Source organism: Etheostoma spectabile, chromosome 12 (genome assembly GCF_008692095.1).
Source record: "Etheostoma spectabile isolate EspeVRDwgs_2016 chromosome 12, UIUC_Espe_1.0, whole genome shotgun sequence".
In the NCBI taxonomy this organism is placed as follows: Eukaryota; Metazoa; Chordata; class Actinopteri; order Perciformes; family Percidae; genus Etheostoma; species Etheostoma spectabile.
In genome coordinates this window covers 21,373,544-21,400,308 of record NC_045744.1, presented here as the reverse complement: position 1 = coordinate 21,400,308, position 26,765 = coordinate 21,373,544, and the positions used below count along the sequence as shown (strand labels likewise).

General features: G+C 39.5%; 2 protein-coding genes across 4 annotated transcripts; both read right to left on the bottom strand.

The window, feature by feature from the left end:
* Window positions 1-6: 6 nt before the first annotated feature.
* LOC116699641 (acyl-coenzyme A thioesterase 11) lies at window positions 7-18,816 on the bottom strand. Of its 3 annotated transcripts, none has more exons than XM_032532335.1 (17): window positions 18,757-18,816; window positions 16,405-16,620; window positions 16,209-16,278; window positions 15,734-15,794; window positions 12,518-12,622; window positions 12,181-12,316; window positions 11,332-11,423; window positions 10,356-10,417; window positions 10,130-10,249; window positions 9,819-9,957; window positions 7,768-7,823; window positions 6,912-6,978; window positions 6,221-6,304; window positions 1,596-1,729; window positions 740-907; window positions 450-576; window positions 7-355 (listed from the first exon to the last, which is right to left on the bottom strand). In XM_032532335.1, exons 2-17 carry the CDS (start codon window positions 16,610-16,612, stop codon window positions 164-166), a joined length of 1,821 nt encoding a protein of 606 aa, XP_032388226.1. In that variant the 5' UTR covers window positions 16,613-16,620; window positions 18,757-18,816; the 3' UTR covers window positions 7-163. The 3 variants fall into 3 exon arrangements, with proteins under 3 accessions (XP_032388226.1, XP_032388223.1, XP_032388224.1); XM_032532332.1 differs by lacking the exon at window positions 18,757-18,816 and adding an exon at window positions 18,199-18,303; XM_032532333.1 differs by lacking the exon at window positions 18,757-18,816 and adding an exon at window positions 18,196-18,277 and having other exon boundaries at window positions 16,405-16,622.
* mrpl37 (mitochondrial ribosomal protein L37) lies at window positions 6,209-26,765 on the bottom strand. Its single transcript, XM_032532356.1, has 8 exons — window positions 26,239-26,765; window positions 25,363-25,546; window positions 23,940-24,055; window positions 23,035-23,220; window positions 22,548-22,702; window positions 22,149-22,277; window positions 21,440-21,517; window positions 6,209-6,220 (listed from the first exon to the last, which is right to left on the bottom strand). The coding sequence occupies exons 1-6, from the start codon at window positions 26,627-26,629 to the stop codon at window positions 22,269-22,271; spliced, it is 1,041 nt and encodes a 346-aa protein (XP_032388247.1). The 5' UTR covers window positions 26,630-26,765; the 3' UTR covers window positions 6,209-6,220; window positions 21,440-21,517; window positions 22,149-22,268.

Sequence of the window (26,765 nt, the reverse complement as noted above, 5' to 3'; positions counted from 1 at the left end):
AAAGAAGTAAATATCACCTTTTGTTCACTGTGAACACCCACTGGCAGTGTTAATAGTACCATGTGCTCACTCTACACTTTGCTAGTAAACTGGCCTGGAAGGTACCACTGGCTGCATTCAGGGGGGTGCTGGGGAGAGCCACTGACAGACTGTGAGCTTCAGTCTAACAGGTGGGACTGCCTGTATTTGAGGCCTGATATTGGCCAGTTGGCACCTCGGGGGCGGACTGCAGTCTGTTCCTGGTCAGGTATTGGCTGCAGGAGCAGAAGATGTGGTAGAAAGAGGAGGAGAGGCCGGCAATATCTGTGGAGATGTAGGGAAGGACCTCTGGAGATGCCTGGTTGTAGTAACTGATCTGGAAAAAAAATCCAAGTAACAATGGTGAGGTTTGTAAAGATTGTGTGTAAATATTCACGTTTTTAATCAGCTTAAATGGCTAAGAGTATTACCAGTGACGTGGTGTTGTTGGTCTCCAGTATGGTGAATCCAGCACACAGGACCTCTCCTCTGTTATATCCTTCAGTGGGAGGGTGAGTGGGCAGGGACACTGAGCGGAGCGCGATGACGTATGGATCTCTGACGAGGAACAAAATAAAACAAGCTCTCCAAATTATTGTTTGATAGTTAAATAAATAAAGTCATAGTAAATAATTAAAAAAAAAAAAAAAAAAAAGGTCAGCTAAGGGGTCTCAGATCTAAAAATGGTTGAAGACCCCTGGTTTAGACCTGTCGTACTGACCCGCTGCCACACGGCTTCCTCTTGCATGCCAACAAGATGAAGTCCTGGAGAATCCCTTCTCTCTGGTGGCCTGAGGTCGGGGAACCTACTCTGCCGCGAGGCACAGATGGGGTCACCACGCGATACAGGAAGTCATCTTCGTCCACCTGGTGAATGAGCTCACATTTCCTGATTTAGGAAAGGACACAGAGAAGTACCACTGATGAGGGGTTGATAGAAATTTGAAATAAAGTAAAAATAATGCTGTTAAAGGAATAGTTATACATTTTGAGAAATTCAGTTTTTCCCATTTTCTTGCTGAAGTTAGATAAGACTATATCACTCTCATGTCTGTATGATAAACCTGGAGCTACAGCCAGCAGCTGCTTAGCTTAGCATAAAGACGGTCCTAGAGACGGTCCTTGTTATCACCTCTAAAGCTCACTTGTTAACACATATCTTGTGCGTTTCATCTGTAAAACAAAACAAAGTGGAACAACTATGTTATAAAAAAAACTAAGTTATGGTTTTAAATTGGGTTTTGTCGCAGACTATCGCTTGGCCTTGCACAGCCGCCTGACTCAACATTAGGAGAACATAGTTTACCATAGGCACTGAATACGTATAGATTCCCTTTCACTCTGCTTTATTACCTGAAACTTTAAAGACTTTGTATTGACACATCCTATTGCAAAGTGTGACCTGTGTTTCTATTAGGGCACGCCAGACTAAAAAAAAGAGTCATAAAACCAACTTAAACAAATGCGGCTATTTGAGTTTAGTGAATTGTAGGATGCAATGATCAATCCTTCTGCACTGATTATGAACTCAAACGACACCGTATCTGGATTCTTCACATGAAGACAAACAGTTTTACTGATAGTGTGTGTCCCAGCTCGGCCTGTTGCTCAGCTCAGCCAGCAGACAGAACGCTCTCTGAGCAGGAACATCCACCTCGAACTCCACCCTGAAGCTCAGCGAGGACTTCTGCTCCAGGGTGGAAAGACGAACCTGGGAACAAATAACAACATGGAGGAGAAGAAAAACGATGATGTGCACCCCTTGATTATCAACCCATTTAACAAGTTTATTAAACGTTGCTATATTTTGAAAGGATTGATTGTAAATACAATTAAAGTTGAAAAGAACATGTTGAAAGGTGGAAAAGGTTTAATAAAACTGAAGGGTGGTAAGAAGTTTAGTATTTAATAATAATAATAATAATAATTATAAATTTAATAGGGAGGATAGGCCAATGGGGAGCTCAACATACTGGCTGTCTGTCTTATTTCTTTATGGAAATTATTGTGTTTGTTTTGTGCCTTTTTTCTGTCACTATGATTAATCTGAAAGATCATTGATTTAATTGAAAAATTGCATTGTTACTAAGGAAGGAAGCTAAAGCACCTTCATATTTTTGGTAGTTTTTATTTATTTATTTGCATTTTTTTTAGTCTTCTTTGCATGTTTTACTATATTTATTTTATCTTTTGAATGTCATGCTATGACGTTTTTTTGTTTTTATTTTCCATATACTTTACTATGACTTTTTTCAACACACCATACTAAAACTTTTCATCACTTTTTTTGACATACTTTTCCATAATTTTTTTGACATACTATACTATCACTTTTTTCGACATAATAATAATAATAATAATAATAATAATAATATAATTTTATTTAAAGACGCCTTTCTTGGCACTCAAGGACGCACAGGTAATTCATAAATTAAGATTTTGAATTACATCCTATGAATTTTTTGTCACTTTTTGACATACTATACTATGACTTTTTTGTCACTTTTATTGACATACTATACTATGACTTTTTTGTCACTTTTTTCAACATTCTATACTATAATATTTTCATCACATTTATTTTGACATACTATAAAATACCTTTATTAAAACCTTTCTTCAATAAGTATACAATGACTCGTTAATGGCTTTTTTCGACATAGGGTAGTATAAGTGTTTTTGGCTTTGTTTCTCCTGTGTCCCAGTGGCTCAGGGGTTAAGACTGTGCTACTAAACAGCCTCCAAGTAGTTCCTGAAGACTCTGGTTCAATTCCCAGTCCTTAATGTTTGTTTTTGACATACCATAATATGGCTTTTTTGGACACACTATACTGATTTTTTTTGTCACTTTTTTGACGTACTATACTATGTTTTTTAAAATATAATTTAAAAAAAAGAAAGAAATTTCAAATTACATACTATGAATTTCTTATCACTTTTTTCGACATACTATACTAAGACTTTTTTGTCACTTTTTTAACATTCTATACTAAGACTTTTTTCGACATACTATACTAAGACTTTTTGTCACTTTTTTCAACATTCTATACTAAGACTTTTTTCGACATTCTATACTAAGACTTTTTGTCACTTTTTTTGCATACTAAGACTTTTTTGTCACTTTTTTCAACATTCTATACTAAGACTTTTTTCGACATTCTATACTAAGACTTTTTTCAACATTCTATACTAAGACTTTTTTCAACATTCTATACTAAGACTTTTTTCAACATTCTATACTAAGACTTTTTTCAACATTCTATACTAAGACTTTTTTCAACATACTATACTAAGACTTTTTTCAACATTCTATACTAAGACTTTTTTCAACATTCTATACTAAGACTTTTTCGACATTCTATACTAAGACTTTTTCAACAATTCTATACTAAGATTTTTTAACATTCTATACTAAGACTTTTTTCACACATACTATACTAGACTTTTTTCAAAATTCTTTACTAAGAACTTTTTTCAACATTCTATACAAAGGGCCTTTTTTAAAACTTCTAAAATAAGACTTTTTTAAACCCTTCTATACAAAGATTTTTTTTGGGGACATTCTATACTAAGATTTTTTTAAACATACTATACAAAGGGACTTTTTTCAAACAAAACTATCCTAAGATTTTTTTAAACATACTTACTAAGATTTTTTTAAACCTTTTACTTACAAAAGCCTTTTTTTCATTTTTTTTCCCCCCATTTTCCCAAATACTAAATTTTTTTTAACCCAATTCTTTTCTAAGACTTTTTTCGACAACTATACTGTGACTTTTTTAAACCCTTTCCTATACTAAGACTTTTTTTAAAACATTCTATCTTGACGTTTTTGACAAAACCATACGGGGGATTTTTTTTTGAAAATACTATCCCAAAACCCTTTTTTAAAAACCCTATCCAAAGCTTTTTGTCATTTTTTTTCAATTTCTAACAAGGATTTTTAAACATTTTATACAAAGACTTTTTCGAAAATTCTATACAAAGACTTTTTCAACTTTACGAACAAAAGACTTTTTTCAACATACATCAAACCCCCTTTTTCAAATACTTACTAAGACTTTTTTCAAATACAAACAAAGGATTTTTTTTCCTTTTTTTCAAATTCTATACTAAGCCCTTTTTTTTAAACGCAAACTAAGTTTTTTTTCGCCCAACTTTTCCCTGGGACTTTTTTTCAAAAACCCAACTAGATTTTTTTCAACATTCTAACTATGACTTTTTCGACATACCATACTTGATTTTTTGACATACTATCCAAACTTTTTTAAAATACTATACTGTGACTTTTTTTCAACAACTTACTAAGATTTTTTTGGGTCATTTTTTTTCAACATTCTATATTTAAGATTTTTTTTAAAACTTCTTACAAAGACTTTTTAACATTCTATACAAGACTTTTTTGACATACCATAAATGACTTTTTTAAACCAACATCTATTTTTTTTTTTTAAAACATACTATACAAAGGGACTTTTTTCAACATTCTATACTTGCTTTTTTTTCGAAAACCATAATACTAGGCCCTTTTTTGACATACTATATAAGACATTTTTGTCCCTTTTTTGGGACATACTATCCCAGATTTTTTGTCACTTTTTTTTGACAAAACTATACTAAGATTTTTTTGTCACTTTTTTTGAATACTATACTAAATTTTTTTCAAATTTTCTTTTACTAAATTTTTTCCCCGCAACTACATTTAAATTTTTTCGACAACTTCCTAGCCTTTTTTTTCATTTTTTTTTAACTACAAAATATATTTTTTTAAACCCTACAACTAAAAATTTTTCATCACATTTATTTTGATATACTATAAAATACCTTTATTAAAACCTTTCTTCAATAAGTATACAATGACTCGTTAATGGCTTTTTTCGACATAGGGTAGTATAAGTGTTTTTGGCTTTGTTTCTTCTGTGTCCCAGTGGCTCAGGGGTTAAGACTGTGCTACTAAACAGCCTCCAAGTAGTTCCTGAAGACTCTGGTTCAATTCCCAGTACAGTCCTTAATGTTTTCTTGACATACCATAATAAGACTTTTAAATGGCTTTTTTTGACACACTATACTGATTTTTTTTGTCACTTTTTAGACGTGTTTTTTAACATACTATACTATGACTTTTTTTCTACATTATATACTATGACCTTTGTGTCACTTTTTTATGTTTATGTTCTTTAATAACTTTTTTCAAAGTACATACTATGAATTCTTTGTCACTTTTATTGACATACTATACTATGACTTTTTTCGAAGTACATACCATGACTATCACTTTTTTCGACATATGGTATGGTTATGACTTTTTTCAACATACCATACTAAGACTTTTTGGACACATTTTGTTGACATACTTTTTTATAACTTTATTAACTTACTGTACTATGTTTTTTTATAACTTTTTTCAAAGTACATTCTATGACATTTTTATCCCTTTTTTCGACATACTATACTAAGACTTTTTTTAATCACTTTAAACCAGGTTTTTGTTGGCCAAATCCTTTCCTGCTGCCTCAAGATAGCAATACGCCAAGAATTCACCTGAACACACCTCCCTAAGACCAGCGCAAAGATGGGCACAGGGGCATCGTCAGGCTTTGACTTTTTTTCACATATTTTCAACAAATTCAATTTTGGACATACCATATAGACTTTTTTATCACTTTTTTCTACATATTATACTATGAACCTTTATCACTTTATTTGATAAACTGTACGTTTTCATCAATTTCTTCAACATCCTATAGAATGACTTTAGCACTTTTTCACATTACTATACTATGACTTTTTTAAATGCTATACTATAACTTTGAAAAAACAAACTTTCTTTCACTTTTGTTCCATACATTGGCATAAATCAACATTTCAATGAAATTCCTACTAATAAAAACCATTCCCACTTTTCCAATTATTCTCACTACTTCACCTTCTTCTTACGCAATTATGCCAGCAATCCAGTTTAGCTTTAGCAATTTAGCTTTTCAGCATTCACAAGCATTTTCTGCAGGAAATGCATTTTCTAGTTGATGGTTAGTCCTGATCTGTCATGTATTTGTTCTGTTGTTGGTTTTTGTGTTTCTGGAATGTATTTTTTGTGACATATAAAATAAAATAGTTAAAATCAATTGAAACAGCCAGTTCCTTATGAGGAAAAGTAAAAAAACAACTATCATATGTAAAACAAAAAACTCCCAGCAGGTACCTTGTCTTTCTCAGAGCTGAGGCGCCAGTTGTTTCTAGCAGCCAACATCTTCAGAGCTGAAACATTGTTATAGCTCAGATACACCTGGAAACACCCGCAACATACATATGCATTAGCAAACAAACACATTAGCATGTGCAAGGAGCAGAAGACACTGTTTAAATACTGGACCATGATGCTACTCCTCTGATCGTGCTTTGCCATCTCATAAATATCACAAAATTCTACTAATATATCGTACAAAAAGTGTACATTTCTAAATGCCAGCTGGACTCTAGTAGCATTGTTAAGATGCTGACCCTCTGTCATGTTATGGTCTATAATGGCTCTTTTTGTGTGAGAATATAACTGAACACACAACGCAGGTCTTGTCTACGTCATATGTTTTTTTTTGTACGTATCAAAGAGCCTCAGAGGTAAGCTGGCAGCTCAGTTACTAAATGGAAGCGCCCAGTGCCGTCCTAGTGACCCAACACAAGTGACATTGTTGACCAGTTACGTGTAGCGGAGGTCAAAAAACACAGGGGTGCTAAAACATCTCAAAGTCCAGCCAGCAAACTGTTGTTCTCTCTCTCTGGTCACTCTCTCTGTGCACCCATTCCTCTCCACATGTTTACATGGTTTTACAGGGATGAGCTGTCTTATTTAACACAGCACATCTAATTTTTCATAGTCCTGAGTGATTCCACACCTGGTTTCTGGGATTCCATGGTACAGATAGAGGGACCTCGCCCTGCTTGTGTGAAATTATGTACTTTCTGAAACAAAAGGAGAACAATCACAGGCATTTTTAACAATTTAATTGTAATATCAGATCTGGCTTATAAATATATGTATCTAGTATATCTACACGAGCGGTGCTCTTGACCAGTGGTTCTAAACCTTTTTGAATTACGACACCACAGAATAAAGTTCGTGTTTGCGACCCGCCCCAACCCCTCGACAACAAGAAAGAGAGCTGCAAACCGGTGTAAACCCTTGTTTCTACAGGCCTCCCCCTGCTGATTTTGAGGAACTTTTGTGATGCTCTGATTATGCTTTAATGACAGTTTAGTTTACTTTTAGCAGCTAGCACCTAGCCTTGTCCAACGTGCTCCAGGCTCTGTCAATTTTTGATGCGTTTGACTTTTTCTCTCCCCGCGACCCGCCTTCAGACCCCTTTCTGTGTTCCAGGACCTCCTGATTTACAAATAAAGCTCTGAATATAATATGACACAGTAATGTAAAAACCATGCCCCAGTCTAGAATATGTTATATCATTTTTTTTCTCCCCAACCATCTGGCGACCCCCATGTTGAGAATCACTGCTCTTGACCAATGTTTACATGCTTCATGCGTGTCTTTAGCATGAGGGGCGGTGTGATGCACATTTATACACACTGCAGAGGGCTGTACTGCATATTGACATTTTTGTAGATTGTGCTCTTTCCTGAAAAATTAAATCCTCCTTAATTTCAGAGACTGGAGTGAGTATCACCTTTGACACAGAAGTGGATTTATAAGCTAAGAATGTATGTGCTCTTTTCACAAATAGACACACAGGTTACCTGTCCAATCTGATCTTTTTCCTTGCTATGGCCTCTTGAAACCTCCTCTCTCCTTCCTGTATGTGAAAGACATAGAGAGACAGACAAAGACACAGACAAAGAAAAATAAAAAAAATGCTTTCCATCTTACAGTCTCTCGTCCTGTTTAGGGGTTTCAGAATGCTGTTTTTATTAAAGATGCTATGTGTAGACATTGTTGAATTATCCTGAAAAAGGGGCACTCCAGCAATTTAGTCCACATAGGGGTCTCACAAGAGATGTAAGAAAGAATGGTCAGAATTAAAGCAGCAGAGAGATATCCTGACTTTTAATCTCTAGCATAGGTCAAACTCCCAAATCACTTCATCCTACATAGACCCATTTTAGACCCCCTGACTAGCAACAGAGACGGTTTAGAACTGAGACGCCCCAACTCAGAGTAATAAATAATTATAAATGATGTTGTCAAAATCTGCAAAAAATGAAACACTGCTCTCAAACCCCATGTTCACTCTTCTCAAAACTGCTTATTTCCACCGAAACACAGCTATCATATGAATATCTCTTACAGAGTATCAAGTACACACAGGCATGATCATTTAAAACACTTACTTTAACTGTTTATTTAGGTTTTGGGTTCATGAGGTCATGAAATTGTTTACTTTGTCCTCTTTTTTTAAAGTTACGGTGTTTTGTTTGTCCCCCAATAGGTATAAATGTTATGGTTCATACAGTAAAGGGTGTTGCCATATTTATATAAAATACTGTGAATGCAATGTATTATATAAATATTGCATTGAGACAATCATTGTATCAGCACAGGATACAGTCTATCTGCACATCTGTCTATCCAATAAGCTCCAAATGGGTGAGACTCACAAGCCATCTTCCCAGAGTCATACTGTAAACTTATTTTTGATACTGTATCATTGCACCGCACACCTTTTTTGGCACGATTGGTAATACAAGGTGTGGCGTTTTGAAGGCCAGTGTTTTCCAGGTGAACACAATGGGGTAAATCCTGCAAACTGTGCTAAGAGAGTTGCCGTTGATACATGAGCTTCAGGTTTTCAGAAATGTGCACACATAGTTACATTTTTGTGTTTATACAATGGTGCAACATTGTTACAAGGTTGTAACATGTTTACCCAGAAACAGAGCACCTTTCACCCTGCAGCTACACTCTTATCAGTGTGACTTATACATGCAGTAGTAGGACATTATGATAAGAGCAGCTTCAATGAACACAAGGCTGATCCGTCCCTACGTCGTGATAACTTAAATACAAGTTAAGAGGCCTGCAGTTTATAACTTTGACAGCTGGGAAATTATTAGCCGTGTATGCTGTAGCCTTTGGGGGGAATTTCAAGATTTCAAGGGCCCAACAATCGAATAGTTGTTGAGTTAGAGTTATTTGCTATAAAACGTGCGGAAAGTCTCATTTATGGCTTGATAGTGATAAGTGTAAGTTGATTTGTGAAAGAGTTTCGAGATTTATTTTCGATTTAATTTTTTTGCAACAATATTATACAATTGAAATTGGCGTGTTTATATATCATTTCTAATTTCCAAGAGCTAACATATAACTATGCAAACATGTTAGCTCTTTATTTTGTCTGTTAAGTTGCTATGTACTTTTTGCTAAATTTGCCTTATGAGCTGAAAAGTTTCCCCCCCTAATTACCACCTTACCTGTTACCCAGAGTAGTGTTTAAGAGGTATTTGGAGTATAGTTAACAAGAGAAAAGGATGTCTAAATTACTGGGGTAGTCAGACGCCTCCGGCCTCTCTAGTCAAAGGAATTCAGAGAACTCGTACTCGGGTTGTTTCCTAGCCTGACGTTTACTCTCATCTGCCTGCCTGCCTGCCCTCGAACAACTTCGACCGCCCACGCCCCCCCCCCTCAGCTACCCAGCCGTCTTCCTGTGTCCACCCCACCTCCTACAATAAACCTTCTTAAACATCACCTACCTGGGTCAGTGTCTGCACTTGGGTCCACTGAGTACCACCCTTTTTTTTCTTGAGTTTAGAGTTTATGCAGTAAATAGGTGTTGCAAGCGCGTTTTACTTACCAGAGGTTCGGGGCGTATCCGTGGTAACAAGCATGGCTTCCTGTGGTTGTCGAGAACCTCGAAGGTCATAAAGGCAGAGTTTATGTGTCGGTTAGGCCCTTCCTCCAGGTAGGCTTCTGCTCGCACCCCCACCTCAATGCTGCACAACACACACACTGCCTTGTTTTCAATTCCTACTTATGTACTGTTTCTTTGCTTTATCCTTTTAACATTGAGCTGTTATCATGACCTGCTTCATCCACATAAATCAGTCGTATCATATCTGATCTTATCTTCTGTATCTTTACGAGGGATTGTGGACACACTGGTACCTGTTTTTGAAGGCGTTGTTGACTATAGCCCTCAGCAGCAGTCTGTCTCCAACCTGAGACGGTCCCCTGAAGGTGAACATGTCGATGGTCCGCAGAGTCGGGTGAGCCTGACACAGACGACTGCATAGAGAAAAGAGAGGTTATAAGAAAACAAATGAAAGAGCACAATACATCTGTAACTCTGGTGCATTTAAATAAAGCATTTTGAAAGTGTGTGCAATTGTACCTGGCAGAAATTGTAGCTACATTCACCATCCAGGCCATAATCTGCCCTCCAAATGTATTCACCTGGTAGTTAGATAAACAGAAATGATAATCTAGTCAATTTACCCCTAAAGACAGTAATGGCACACCACTGATGAAACATGGAGTGCATGAAAAGTAAAAGCCTTTGAATTTATTAAATACCTGAATCTGTAATGGACTTTTATACTATGTTGCACAATGGCACCACATCAAAATGTTTTACTGAATTTAAGACATAAATTCCCAATAATGGGTGCCCAGATAGCTCAGCTGGTAGAGCGGGCGCCCATATATAGATGTTCACTCCACAACGCAGCAGGTCCAGGTTCAACTCCGGTCTGCTGCCCTTTGTTGCATCTCTCCCCTTTCATGTCTTCATCTGCCCAGTCAAATAAAATCTTTAAAAAAATAAAATCCCAATAATACACAAAGATTCTAATTAAAACAGTAAAAATGATAGCACTGATTACCATATATTACCATATATAAATTCAGATTCCTCTCTTTCCTGAGATCGCGGCAGATGGCCGCCAACCAAGAGCCAGGTTCTGTTTGAGGTTTCTGCCTGTTTAAAGAAACCTTTCCTCGCCAATGCTTGCTCTTGGGGGGGGAAGAGAAGTTGGGTCTCTGTAAATTTTTGAGTGTGACCTACTCTTTTTTTTTTAAGATGATTTTTGGGGAATTTTTAGGCTTTTATTTGACAGGAAAGCTGAAGACATTAAAAGGGGAGAGAGAGGGGGGAATGACACGCAGCAAAGGGCCGCAGGTTGGTGTTGAACCCGGGGCCGCTGCGTTGAAGAGTAAACCTCTAGATATGGGTGCCCGCTCTTCAAACTGAGTTATCTGGGCGCCCGGTCTAGACCTACTCTCTCCTGTTGTGATTTGACACTATTTTCATGAAAAAAAAAAAATGAATTGAACAAACAGACAGAAAGATACATAAATAAATAAATCACCTGATGGTTAGCATGTGGGGGTAGAACCAGTTCAATACTCTCCACCTTGGTCTTCTCTGCTGCCACCGCATTGTCTACTGCTGAGTTGTCAGCTGACACACACAGTGAATTTGTTAATCTTTAAAGTCCGCTCACACCTTAGTCATATTTCACAGTTCATAGTTCATTGTTTGTTACACGGTACTCTGATTTAACTTAAATATTTTATCCTGCATTCTTATCAGAGTGGGGTTTTTTTATGTGTGTATATGTGTCTGTATACATATGCATATATGTTTAAAAAAAAAAAGGTTGTATCTGTGACTGTTAGTATTGTATTGTATACTTCCAATAAAGGTATCTAAAAAAGAAAAGAAAAAGTCTGCTCACAAATACAGTTTCACATAGAGCTGGCAACTGTATAACGCATTTGTTGAGGACTGTTTTCAGTGGCAAATTGATCCATATCTGGTGCTCTAGTAGTTCTGCCAGCAGGACGGTGTATGTGGGATTGAGTCCAAATGAAATACAGTGTGTGTTCATAGCACCCAGTGTAACAGTGTGGCTCACTGATGTGTTTTTAACAGATATACTTTAATTTTTACAAGCTCTCTGTTTCCAGAAAGTGACATGAAGTGCAGTCATAGAAATCTTTTTGATTACAATCATATTTCATCACTGCTTCATTGTGTTTAAGGTCATACTCTGTATTGAGTTGCTGTCCTTCACTTTCACAGTAGCATTCAAGAACAGCTGAAAGCATCCAACAAGCCTTCAATCTCTCTGCAGTATCTGCTCTATCAGGGAAAACAGTTACATTTGTTGTAGTCTGCTGTATGCTGTGATGTAGCTGTGTGCCTCAAAACCTACCATGCAGGTTAGACCCATGGGAGAGCAGATCTTTGATGATGTCATCATGTACCATCCTGACCCTCCGTCTCTCAGCCGCCACGCTGTACTCAACCTGCTCTTTCTCAGTGTGGGGTACAATGGGCTTCAAGATCACCTGGGAGCAGATTTAAATACATGTGTCAAATGCCTTTAATGATAACCACACAACACACACACCAACACACACAACACACACACACACACACACACACACACACACACACACACACACACACACACACACACACACACCCACACAACACCACACACACACACACACACACCACACACACACCACACACACACACACACTTACCTTTTTTCCTGTGCTTGTGCGCTGGGTAACAAAGGTAGCATAGGCGTGACAAATCCTCCAGTGACGATCAGAGAACAGGTCCTCACAGCTCACCTCTATGCCCACCTGGGATGGATTACAGGGATAACATATGGTCAAGCTATCTAAATATGTAGTGGAGGAATGGCATCCTGAGCAGAGAATAAAGTCACACTCCCTCTGTATGTTGTAACCTGAGTTTGTCTTTTCTTTGTTTTGATAACTGGTCCGGACGCAGGTGCATGTGGCCGTTAACAAACTGAGGTGTTTCACGAATTGGGGGACAGTCTGTGAGAGTCGTGTGGAGTTCCAGCCTGCTGTTCATTTATTTATTTACGGTATTTTGAGTACAGCTCCTTTAAAGAGCGTCTCCTGTCCCCCGGCTGTTGCCAACGGAAAGTTCAGCCTGGAGAACTTTGGGCGACAAAAAATGTGTGCACGTTCACTTAGGCAGCAAATATGGTTATGAAGCATTTAGATAAGATAACACAGAGGACAATAAAGGAATCTTATCTTATCTAAATGCTTCATACCCCTACCGCTAAGATTGGAAATCCTTCCCCTATGCCTTCCCTCATTGGTGGCATGAAAGCCCCGTTATGTGTGAGGGCAGATGAACTTAACATCTTTTAATGCCAGCCTTAATCTAAAGAAAAAGACAGCTGTCAAGTCTGCAACGCCTCCAGAGGACCGACCAACGTCAGTAACCACAACAGATACAATAAAAACCCTGATGAGAGGGAATATGAATAAAGCCGCTGGCCCTGATAACTTCCCTGGCTGTGTACTCAGAACATGTGCCAACCAGCTGTTTGAATACACTGCACTGGAAGTTGCTTTGGATAAAAGTGTCAGCTTAATGACATGTAAGGTAATGTAATGAACATTTTCACTAACATCTTTAACATATCACTGTCACAGGAAAGCATCCCCCCCCCCCCCCCCCCCCCCCCCCCCCCCCCCAACGACAGACACCATCGTCCCTACACCTATAAAGTCTGCAGTGTCTGGTCTAAATGACTATCGCCCTGTGGCACCCCAAATCTGATAAAGTGTTTTGAGCACTTGCTTCTCCTGCCAACAGATCCACAGAGGACACCATCTCCACTGCCCTACCCATCTTGAAAGTAACAACACCTCCATCAGAATGTGGTTTGTCTGAAGACCTTTCTTTTTGATGTTGCCTTTCTTTAAATGACTGCTCATTTCTTTAATGTTTAATTTCTTAAGCTGCACTGTAACTTTTATTCTTGTGTTTTATGTGTCTTAATGTTCTTATTTTTAATTCACGCGTTTTATCTGTTTTATTTTTTAACTGTTTTTGAACTGATTTTGTGTAAAGCTCTTTGAATTGCCCTGTTGCTGAAATGTGCTGTACCAATAAAGCTGCCTTGCCTTGCCTTGCCTTGTTGATAATCAGCTCAGCATTCACTACAATTCTGCATCAACTTGATTGTTAAAGGTGCTCTAAGCAATATTGGGTGACGTTATTTCTTGGCATTTAAAGTTTTTTTTAAACAAAACAAGACTAGCTTGTCCCTCACTCATCCTCATCCCGTCCCCTCTCCCTCCCTTCTGTGTTTCCGCGCACTAACTCTGGTGTGAAGTTTTCGGATGATACCAACATCTTCGGCCGGATTACAGTCAACGATGAGAACTCATATAGGGAGGATATTAACAATCTTACAGAGTTGTGCACAGACAACAAACTACTGCTTAACGTCAGTAAAACCTACTATCAGATTTTTTGATTTTAGAAAAAAAGAAGGTAAAGGCACACCTCTGTCTACATTAGTGCAGTTGAGGTGGAACAAGTAAACGGTTTAAGATTCCTGGGAATCAGCATCACAGAGAACCTGACATTTCCAGGAGCAATATAAATCATCCTTTTTGTTATTGCCACTCTTCATTCTAACTCCAACCGGTCGTCAGACGCCGCCTACCGAGAGCCTGGGTCTGACCGAGGTTTCTGCCTAAAAGGAAGTTTTTCCTCGCCACTGTCGCACTGTTGCTTGCTCTGGAGGAAACTACTAGAACTGTTGGGTCCTTGTAAATTCTGGAGTGTGGTCTAGACCTACTCTATCTGTATAGTGTCTTGAGATAACTCTTGTTATGAATTGATACTATAAATAAAATTGAATTGAATTGAATTGACTGGAAATATTACAATATTGTATTGTGCACGGCCCAGAACAGGTAGGTTCTGCAGCGGGCGATTAAATCCGTCCAGAAAATTGTTGGTACCCATCTAGCGAGCATCAGTGATATCGGTGACGGTGAGTCACCTGCACAGAGCGAAAAAGGAAGGGGAAAAGTGAGGTGATTCCTCACTTAAGTGACACACAAGCAGTCACTCCAAACCACTTTTAATTCCTCTTCCACACCCCTGCACCACTTACAGAATAAGAAGCTACTCTTTTTATGTCTAACAGCTTTACACAAAACCTTACCACAGCTGAATATTTCATCACAGTAGTGTTATAGCCTACATTTTATTTAGTGTTGTCATTTGGGTGTTTACAGTGGTCAGTTACATTTAAAGGGTTGTAATTCTAATTCTTTAAAGGTGGCCTGCCACAAGTATTTCATTACTTTGTGGTAATGTCTGAAGTTCTACCATGGACTCTGTAACATTTTTGTGGGAAAAAAGGCCTTGGTTACCTTGTTTCAAGCCATTCTCACGTGGTATAGAAAGCTTGCAGGAAGAATTAATATTCAACGAACTAAGCTGCTTGACTCTGATTGGATAACAGTTAGCCAATAAGAGCCCAGTGCAACTGGGCGAGCTCGTGAATAGTAAGGAACTCAGGCAACATGACGTCAGACTGACCAGCTTTTGTAATTGGTCGGAATTCTCCGCTTATTTCTTGTCAGTTGCTAGAGCTGACAGCGGAGGTAGCAGTTCATTTTCATTTTTCATTCACAACATAACACAAACACATATGAACCTAATATATTTTTTAAAAATGCAAGTAAAAAACGGTTTTGTGTGGCAGGGAACCTTTAAAGTAAATTGGAGCACACAGCTGTCAACTTGAATCAAAATGTATTTTCCCACAACATTGTGAGCAAAAACGTTAATATCAAGCTCTTGGTATAATGTAAGGAATGTGAAGTACCATTATTTAAAGCAATTTAACGTGACTGGATGTAAAACATAAGTGATTACTGCAAGAATCCTAAGCAAACTTCTCTGACCTCCATGCTGGTGTTGAAGGCTCTGTTGACCTTTGCTTTGATGTTCACCACCTGACCCACTCTGAACAGGGATACAAAGGAAGAACGAGTGAATTAGAGCTGCAAAGATTAATCGATTAGTTGTAAAGTGTGAAATGAATCGCCAACTGTTTTGATAATCAATAAATCACAAAAATCCTCTGATTCCAGCTTTTTAAAATCTTCATATTTTCTCTTTGACTGTAAACTGAACATCTTTGAGTTGTGGAAAAAACAAGACATTTGAGGATGTCATCTTGGGCTTTTAGAAACACTGATGGATATTTTTCACCATTTTCTGAAATTTTATAGACCAAACTAATCGATTAATCGAGAACCTAATCCAAAAATTAATCAACAATGAAAATAATCGTTAGTTGCAGCCCTATACTGAATATATACACACACACTAGCAGTGGAGAAGGGCCCACGCCGCTGTACACACACTTCCTGTTACCTGATGGTATGTTCAAAGTGGATGTCATCCATGGAGGCAGTGACGCAGGGACACCCAGCATGCCTCTCAGCTGAATATAAAACAGACATATGTCACAAATTAAAACATTACAACACACCTCACATGACTAATATTCACTGAATCCCACTCACACTCTCACACTCACACACACACACACACACACACACACACACACCAGAGAGGCAGGCACTGCAGTCCATCCATTTGAGCAGCTCTCCCACGCTCAGCTCCTGTCGATGGTTGCTGTGACAAGGCATCACTATCTGACTCATTTTCACCTCCGTCGGGTTGAGGCTCTCTTCTTCTTCTTCTACTTCTTCTTCTTCCTCCTCCTCATCTTCCTCCTTGTCTTTCTCCAATTCACCTGACAATCTGGAACTCATCTTCAAAGCTGAGGGAAGAGAAGAGTTTCTAAGGTTCTTTAGGTCACCTTTAAACAGCTCTCACAACATGGATTATATCGATCCATCCCAACTAGTGGGGTAGCCAAATGTCTGCAAATCAAGTCCTTTGCACGTGCATGAGTTTACACACACGCACACAAACACACAAACACACGCACACACACACACCTGCCACTGGTCTGCACTTTCAATTCAATTATTTAATAATGTTGTGTTCTCAATCTGTACTGTAAAGCACTAGGTGACTTATGTCAGTGAAAAAATCTTTATGAATACATTTTCCTACTTACTTACTACAGTTACAAGAGGGAAAGATCAGAGAGAGGCTCTTACAATTGAGACTTGTTCTGACACGTTTAAACTGATCTATGTAGTATCTTACTGGATGTCAGTTCTGTAGAAAATAGTGTCTTTCTGAGCTGGAGCTCATGTTGATGACTAAATGCACAAAGAAACAACAAATAGCTGCATTCATGTGTGAATAGTTATTCAGTCAGTACCCTGCAGTTTGACAGATGAACAGATTCACTTTTTGTGTCTTGATACAAAATTAATTTGAGCATTCCTTAGTTTGTCTTTACAGCAGAAAGATCTGTCGGGAAGCATTTTCCTAGGAAGTCTTACATTGACACAACTAAATAGTTACACATGCAGGGTAGACTACTAGCACCAATAAACATATGGAATTTGCATAAACCTACAATATTTTGTAGTATTTTCTGAAGAACTCTTAAATACCACACACAATCTCTAGATTTAGTCTTCAGGCAATTGTCCTCAATCCATGATGACACATCAGGTCACTTGAGTTAACTATATATGTACATAAGGGTTGTATGCCCTACTCGGGCTGCCAGTGATTGCAACATAGTTTACTGCAACTGCTTCCTGTACAATGATTATTGTACAAATGAAGGCATTTCCTTCTAAAAACTGAAGAGTTTTTGTCAAAATCAGTTTCTCAGACCCCCAGAAAACGTCAGTGACTTTGTGCTGTTAGCTCATTGCACGACTAAACTGGTGGTTTGAAGATGACGTTGACGTCACATTTTATTACGTTACTGTTCCGTGGTGGACCACAAATGCAACAGACATCCTTATCTCAATGGGGTATCTGAAATCAACTGACGAGTCGTCAATTGACTTCAAGACTTTAAGATACCCCATTGAGTTTAGGAGTATGCCTTGCTTGGTAGGCGCATTGTTTCCATCCGTTTACGTTACATCATGATAATGTTACAAGACAGCAGCACAGGTAGGAAAACATACTACTGAGAGTGCGCGCTCAACTCTGAACAAACTCGACAAAGTTGCAGGTTAGAAGAGGACTAACGTTACTTAAGACAACTTTTAATCTGTAAACCGAAACATACGCACATGAAAAAGCTAGCTAATACCAGCGACATTACCTGCTAACGTTAGTCATTTACTGCACACCGAATAATATTCTTCCGGCTATAACAGCGAACTAAAAAAACAAACAAAAAAAGAAAAACTTCCACAGTTAAATTAGCTTATAAAAACTAGCTTGAACGTTTAGCAGTATGACTGAAATATTAGCTTACTTTGCAATGTAATGTCTCCCTTTACCAGACCATCCACACACTGTAAACTAACTCACTAATTAGGGACCTAAAGTATCAGGCTACACGTTGATAACATACGTGTACGATAACAAAGCGTGTTCCGGTAATACCTTTCAAAATAAAAAGCCTTATTAACTAAGATATTTATGAAAATGTATTGCAGTGTTTTGTTTAACGATTAATTACTTGATTGGCATGCACGTGTGTGTGACCCAGAGAAAAATAAACCTTCCCAAGTGATAATAATGATCAAGCTGGGATATATTCTTGGGTTATCAAAACTTAGCTCTTAGCTGAAATTCGAGTAACAGTTAGCTATAGCCTACAGTTACTCACAAATTAATACACTACAAAACGAATACACACGTTGACCTGCAATACAAGAAAACAACACAGAATTTACACAAGAACATATTCCCAAAGCGGCTGGCTTCCGGTATTTTGAGTGTATCTTTGGGTAACTTGACACAATTCAAAATACGAGAAAATGCAGGGACTATGAAAAGAAAAGTACTACTCAGATATGTTTGAAATTAACTTTTAGCAGTTAATTTGTGTGCTGTAGGTTTTTTCATTGCTCTCCATCTATCTATCTATCTATCTATTATCTATCTATATCTAAGGTCGGATAGTCCTGTTCGTTTGGGTGGTGTGAAAGACCATTTGAACTCCAAGTGTTGTAGAGTTTGGTTCACTCTAGAGGGGAATGCAATCTGGTGCAAATAAATAAACCAAAAAGTTGTTAAATTAACTAGCCTGTGCAGTTTCAACCTTGCCCAAAATTCACGGATTTATAGCCTATGATTTAAGGGATGATAATTCACAAATACACAAACTAGTGTTACCATACCTCGCTTATTGTCGTTTACAACACATCAAAATCTCCCTCACCAGGCCCACCCTCTTTTCCACTCGCTGTCTTGTCAAGTGCTTATTTTGTTCGCCTTCTTTCCAAAATTTAGAAACACCAAATTATCTATTACCAAGATATGCATATAAATACATCCAAAACACATGCGATTATCATGAAATGCAGCTGCTAGGTTATGGTAATGGAACCATTTTTGGTCCAATTTAGACACTAGTGAGTTAGCTTCAGCTTTGATGATGACAATTTGTGAGAACTTGAAAGAAAGACAAACTGATACGGATGTGAGCCCTGGTTTATTTTAAATGTACACCAATAAGACATAACTAAAAGTACAGTACAAGTAAAGTACATATTCGGAACAACTTTTTTTATTGAGTGAGTGGTCTCACAGTTACAAGAACAAACAGAGGCATGGAGTCAGTGTCTTGAAATGGGTTTTCGTAGTTTCAGTCCATCCAAATTATCCAGACAATCCGGTGTGATGCAGGTCAGGACTAAAGGAAAGGAGGATTTGGTGTGGTGAGATATTGGTTTACTCCATCTCATCACTCACTCACTCACCACTCAACCCACCACTCAATCACCACCACCACTCACCTCACACCACCACCACCACCACACACACACACACACCCACACACACACACACACACACACACACACCACACACACACACACACCCCCACACCACACCCACACACACACACACACACACACCACACACACACACACACACACACACACACCACACACACACCACACACCCCACACACACACACACACACACACACACACAACACACACACCACCCACCACAACACACACACACACACACCACACCACCCCACACACACACACACACCACACACACACCCACCACACCACACACACACCCACACACCACACACACCCACACACACACACAACACCCACCACACACACACACACCACACACACACACACCACACACACACACACCACACACACACACACAACACACACACCCACACACACAACACACACCACACGACACAACACACACACACACACCACACACACACAACCCAACACACAACCAACTTACTGAACACACAGTTCATCACTGACAAACACCACCGCGGGACACATCAGCACCACCACACACAAACACGTCTACACAGCAGCCAGTGTTAGGAACAGGAAAACTTGCTGAAATAGTTCAGGGCTTGTATCCTCAATGTGGTACTTGACAGGAGACACTAAGCCAATCAGCCAACTCAACTTTCGCTTGCAGAAATAATCCAAGTTTAAATCAGTGTAAACTTCCATCCCTGTTGGACAAGTCAGATTGTTGCTCAGGGGATTGGTACTGTAATACAAGTTGATGAAACTGTAAAATGATTAATGTTAATAGCAGTACACCAGGGATTTTATGTGAACATTCTTTGTAAGATAGGTAGTTGTTGCGTGAATTGGAATTAATGTAAAGTTTACACAAGTACTTTGAGCCTTCTGTTGGAGTCCAACTGTCAGCTGTTAGTCTACAACCAGGGTTTTAAAGTAACTTGTTTGATCACCAGCCAACGTGGCTAGTAGATTTTTAAAGTAACCAGCCAATCAAATTCTCCACTAGCCACGTTTACTTTAATTTCAGATAATCGGGTTTGTTTTGCGCCGTTCTGTTATGGCTAATGTAGGATTAGGACTACAAGCAGTGTTGCCGGATAAAGATGACATTTCCAAACGAAACACACACAAAAGCGCCCAAATTTCTGACTTGTCGCATTGTTTCTGCAGCCGGACGATTCAAACAGACGCAGAGTTTTCTGCTTCATTCATTACCGGCCAAACTGGCTTGTAACTTTAAAATTTCAGCTGCCAATGTTAATTTAACCCGCATTTTGCAGTTTGGCCAATTGATTAATTATTGGTCAATTTAAAGCCCTGTCTACAACCATCACACAACACAACGCAGTGACTACCATCAGCCGCAATCAAAGTGTTAACCCTGACATTATTAAGAAAACACCTGTTACTCCTGCTCCTCATTTGCATAAGAGGACTCCAGGCTACTTTATGCAAATGAAGAGCAGGCAGCACAACTTTGATTTTCAAAAACTCACAAAAATCTTTTAAACTGACTCGATACCTCGAAACTACATAGCCCATTTGTCGCAAATAAATGTTTTCAGAAACACATTTCAGTGAACTATTTTCTTAAAAATAAGAGAACGTTTTCCAAACGAGTTGCCATTATGGTCGGTTTTGAATTCCACGAGCAGACAGTTTGTCCAATCACGAGCAGCCATCAGGGTTGTGGGAGGGTGCAGCCTGTCTTTTTTGCAACAGATTCAAGATGATTGATCATACCTTCACTTGCTTCTTCTTGATGAGTGGTCGGACTTTTGCAAAGTCATAGAGCTCAACATCTTCATCCAGCCACACCTGCATGTAGCAGACAGCATTTCAAAAGCCAGCAGAAAATGAACTAAGAAGCAGCAAAGTTATTCTTCATCTTTTTGTTTTACTTTGATATTTAATTCTGATTGATTTGGAAAACTGATAAAGTGACATTTCTACACAGCAGCAGATATTTTTGTTTCATTACTTGATCAAAAATATCGATGAAAACTTCTTCTGAGGACGTTTCTTTGCATATGTATTTACAGTGTATTGACCAGTAGTGTGGTGCAAAAATACAGTCCCAATATCCTCATAAAGTCCTGAGCTCGTTGAAACCTGACTTACATACTATTTAAATATGAGACGGAGCCACTGAAGTCGAAGATATCCTCCAGTGAAAAACTCTTGATTGAATCATGAGCAGTCACCCTTAAAGAAGACTTACGGGTGGCTCTAAAAAGGTTGTAGCTTGTTCTTATGGGGGGGGGAGGACCAAGCAAATAACTTCTCAGAGCTAGCTTTGCTGGGTGTTCTGTCACCATTGTAAGGTATTCCTAGCTATGCAGCAGCAAATCTCCTCGCATAGATGTCCCTTCAAAGCCACCACGGTTGGCGACTCAGACTTTCCACAAAGCAACCTCATACAGCTATTGACTGAAAAAAATGAAAGCACCGTGTTGTCTGTGATGCCGTCGTCTGCCAGAGAGATCTGTGGTTGTTGAGCTGGCTAAAACCAAACACACGAAAATCCGCCGTGTCCCGACTGCCGAACTGTTACAGGACATCTAATCACACGCTAGCGGGGCTGACACACACACACACACACACACACACACACACACACACACACACCACACCACACCACAAACGCACACGCACACCGCACACGCACACGCACACGCACACCGCACACCACACACCCACACACGCGCCACACACACGCACACACGCACACCGCACACACGCACAACACGCACACACGCACACACGACACGCAGGAGAATGAGGATCAGCAACTGGTAATACCGTATGTTTACAAATTTGTTGTGTATAATGACACGCTGTAAATCCTTACCCCATACAGGTTGTGTGCACGGACCAGAGCGTTTCCAAAGGTGAACATGAACATCTTGGCTCTGAACTGTTCTGGCCGGAGCTTACAGCTAGGATCAGCTCCCTCCAGAAAGTAAAGTGTGTGAGCATGAGGATAAGGGTAGTCACCCCTGAAACCTGATTGGATAACACAGAGATGTGATTTAATTAGGCCCGAGCACTGGACAGACAGACACTCCTTGTATACTCACACTACTATTCTTTTATTAAGATTATTTTTGGGGGCCTTTATTTTGATGGGGCAGCTGAAGGCATAAAAGGGGAAAGAGACGGGGAATGACATGCAACAAAGGGCCGCAGGTCGGAGTCAAACCCTGGCCCACTGCGCCGAGGAGTAAACCTCTATATGTGGGCGCACGCTCTACCAACTGAGCTATCCGGGCGCCCACTCACTACTACTATTACACCATGATTTCTGTGACATGAAGGAGGACTGGGTGTCTTCTCACCTGAGGAGTTCACCTCCTTGTAAACGTTTACTTTCTGCAGGTCGATGGTGGGGGACACGGGATAGAAGGTTTCCAGGACATGATCTGCAGTGTCGCCCACTTCCTGTTTCCCAGAAACATCAGGGAGAGGATCCATGCAGTTTTGCAGTAAACCGTTCTGACCTCGAATCTGGAACAGGTCCTCACCTGGTATTCAAACACAGAATGAAAACGGGAGTTCATTAGAATGCATTCAGCATGTTCAGATTATTATTATTATTTCTTCAGGCAGCTCTGATCAATTTTCAAGACTCATTTATTGTCTCCAGGAGTGTCAATGTCTGTCGTTAATCAGTCAATCCAGCACTTCGTTCCAGACTGAAACATCCTAACACCTGAATTGGTAGATAGCCATAAAAGTTTCTAAGGAAGGACATTGATGGTCCTTAGAGAATGGATCTCGATGACTTTAGTGAACCCGTTTTTACTCACCATCTGAATTGATGGATTGCTATTACAGATTATAAAGATATCGATGGTCCCCAGAGAATGGATCCCAATGACTTTGGTAATAGTCTAACTTTTCCTCTAGGGCAACCAGACAATGTTTTCACTTGTCCTGTAATAAATCTTCTATTTCTTGGTAGATCTCATCTCATGAAATGTTTTTAATCTTGCATTGTTTATATGTACTATTTACCAGGCTTCTTCTTTGTTGCCTTGGTTGGCACATTGCTGCGTATTGCTGTCAACTGTTGATCAGTGGAATAGCATGTACTCATCAGCAGGAATGTGTGCCTGCTAGCATACCGATGATATAAACTAAACGGGGACTCACTAGTAAAAACATTACTCTACAGCACTAGTAGTGGTCAAAAAATAAATAGGGTATGTGTTACACAATGTTATCCAAGAAAGTGTATTACCTCTTTCCCATGTTGCTGCCAATGAGTATTTCTCAGCAAGGATCCTCCTTCCGATCGCTGGGTGGCTGGACTGTAGAGTTGCACACAGATGGAGCAGGTTTAAGAGCAAAGTGTTGCTGGGAAAGGAACACATGCGAACAAAGAGTGGGAGTGAGAAGAGTTATTGATTTCCCAAACAAGGACTGTAAAAGTACCACATGCATTTAGTGAGTCAACCCCAGCTGACAGAGGGTATGACACATTTAGACCTCTGAATCTAACGCAGAAGTCTCTTCCTCAGTAGCAAAGGTGATCACAATTGCTCATTTACAAAGGTTAGTAAATACCATAGACTGTATACTATTAATGGACAGCGCATGTGTGACGTCGCGCACTGATTTGTGGAGATCTGCTATGAATCGTCAAGTTTGCCGTTAACTTACGAGCGCAGCCATCTTAGTTGCGGATGTGACGACGTCAGACGAGAGGGAGGAGCCCTTACACTCTACGTTACATTACACACTTTCACTGGCAGTCACATCATAGCCACGCCTTAAAACACTCCCTGCTGTATGGTAAATACAAAAGGTATATGACTTTGGGGGACTGAACAACAACAACAATTGCTCTCTAAACATGATTATCAGCAAAAATAGCTTTGTGCTGGCGTGAGCCATAGTTTTCCTATGGAGAAAGCAAAGCTCCATAAGTTCAGTCTCTTTCAAACCCTAACCTATTTATGTGAATAGATTTTCATATTCTGACATTATATCTTTCCAGGAGAGAGGCCAGGGTATGTGTGGAGGTCACCTTTTATGATAAGTTTTATATTCCCGCTGACCGTTGTGTCCATTGCTTCTTTTAACTGACTTTGATTAACTGTGTCTCTTTTATGGCTTTTTAAATAACCTAACCTGTTTTTTAAGGAGGTCTTAAGTGTTTTCCCACATCAGTGGTCCCCCTGTGCCCGTGTCCTTCGTAGCGCCTATCCTGGGTGCCGCGTTTTAACCCCAACCTAACCCCACCTGCCCATGACATAACACACAATGGACCAGTTATGGACAAAAAGAACAGAAAGGTTTCATGCGTGCAATCTGTTTTGATGACTGTGTTCTATCCTCACGTCCTTTCCTCTGAAAAGGGATTATTTAGTGCGGCCTAATTTGGTGTCTAACTGAAATACATAATTCATTAACAGTATTTACTAGGCTAATTCCTTTTTTCAAATTCCAGTTGCTTTATTGCTACCTGGTGCTTGTTGGTGTCATAACCCTATGCTACACTTTGCTTGTGTTACTGTGGTGGGGCAGACAGCTCGTTCTGCTGGAGGGGTTTAGGTAATGCTCCTTTACATTCCCTTGCAAACAACATATCGTAGTTTTAATTGTTTTTATGTGTAAGTAGGTAAAGAAAGAAAGAAACAGATAATGTGGTGACACACTACCTGTATTTCTCTTTGCCCGGTCGTTCCTCTGTCGTGTCCCAGAAGCGGGCATGTTTGATGGCGTTCTGCACACGTTCATCCTGATCCGGTATCTGATTGGCAGGATTCTCTGCCAATGAGAGGAGCTGAGGCGGCAGACCAGAGATCAATTTGGTTTTGGTCAACCACAGAGCCTGACGCACCCCTGAGACAGAGAGAGAAGATTTGAAGTGTCACAAGGTTATGAAAAAGTATACCTTTTAAGAGTAGAGGTAAAAAGAAGTGGTAAAAATAACTCTTCAGGGGACTGAAAACAAGAATTGTGTCTACTTAAAACTACGTAATTTTTTTTAAAATACAGTTGCAATTTAATTTGTCTCTTTCTAGTTTGGCTTATTTAAAGCTAATGTACTTGCTTCTTCTTGCTTCTTGCTGTCCGCAGTTTGTTCCTTCAAGGTTGAAAGCACTTAATTGTCATGTAATTTAATGTACTTGTACTACATCGAGGGGTTGAAAATAAATACAGATTTATGTAGATTTGGAGCCTCTGGCTTTAACAAGGTCTTATTCTCTAACAGATTTGTTGTTGAGATGTACATGATTCCTGAAAAAAAAAAAAACATCCTGAAACACGTGTGATGTTTTGAATGTGCAGAAAGGTTTGAACAATGCAGTAGTTAACCCAGTAGTTAACCCAAATAAAGACATTTGCACCATAAATTGATGCATAAAAATTCAACAGAATGCACAACATAAAGTGATTGATGCTCAAAATGCTATGGGATCCAACCCCCAGACCCCCCAGTTATATTGTGTCCCCCCTCATGTTGAAACTAACAAAAACAAAAACAACAACGATGTGCTTGAAGTTTAATTAATAAAGCTGTGATATTTTACCTTCCAGTGCGCTGGTCCTCTGGTTGAACACATAGCACGGTTTCTCTTTGTACAGCGGCATCTCGTGAGCCGGAGGAGACCTGTAATGTCTCGGGTCCTTGTAGTCCCTCACCCAATGAGGGTGAACGGGCTTAGACAGCCCCGGCACATAGTGCATCCTCTCCCCGTAGGTGACCATCTCCAGCCCGGGGATCTCCACTCTCTCCCTGGGTTTGCGCTCGCGGGGCACCTTAGCTGCCAGACAGCGGCTGACCCCGAAGTGTCTCCGGGCCTGAAGGTGGCTGGCCCTGGCTGCTCCATGTGTGGACAACCGTCTCAAGTCCCTCAAGAAAACGGTCTGAGAAAACAACGGAGCCGCCGTTTTTAAACACTGGGCTGTTTCTGGAAGCATATTACTATATCTATGCACTTCTTATAGAGTTTTTAAGATTTAAGCCGCTATTGTGACCCGAGTCGTTGCCTGTCAGTAAGTGCTGCTGTAGGGCGCCGCCATATTGGATTTTCTTCTTCTTCTTTCGTTTTTAATG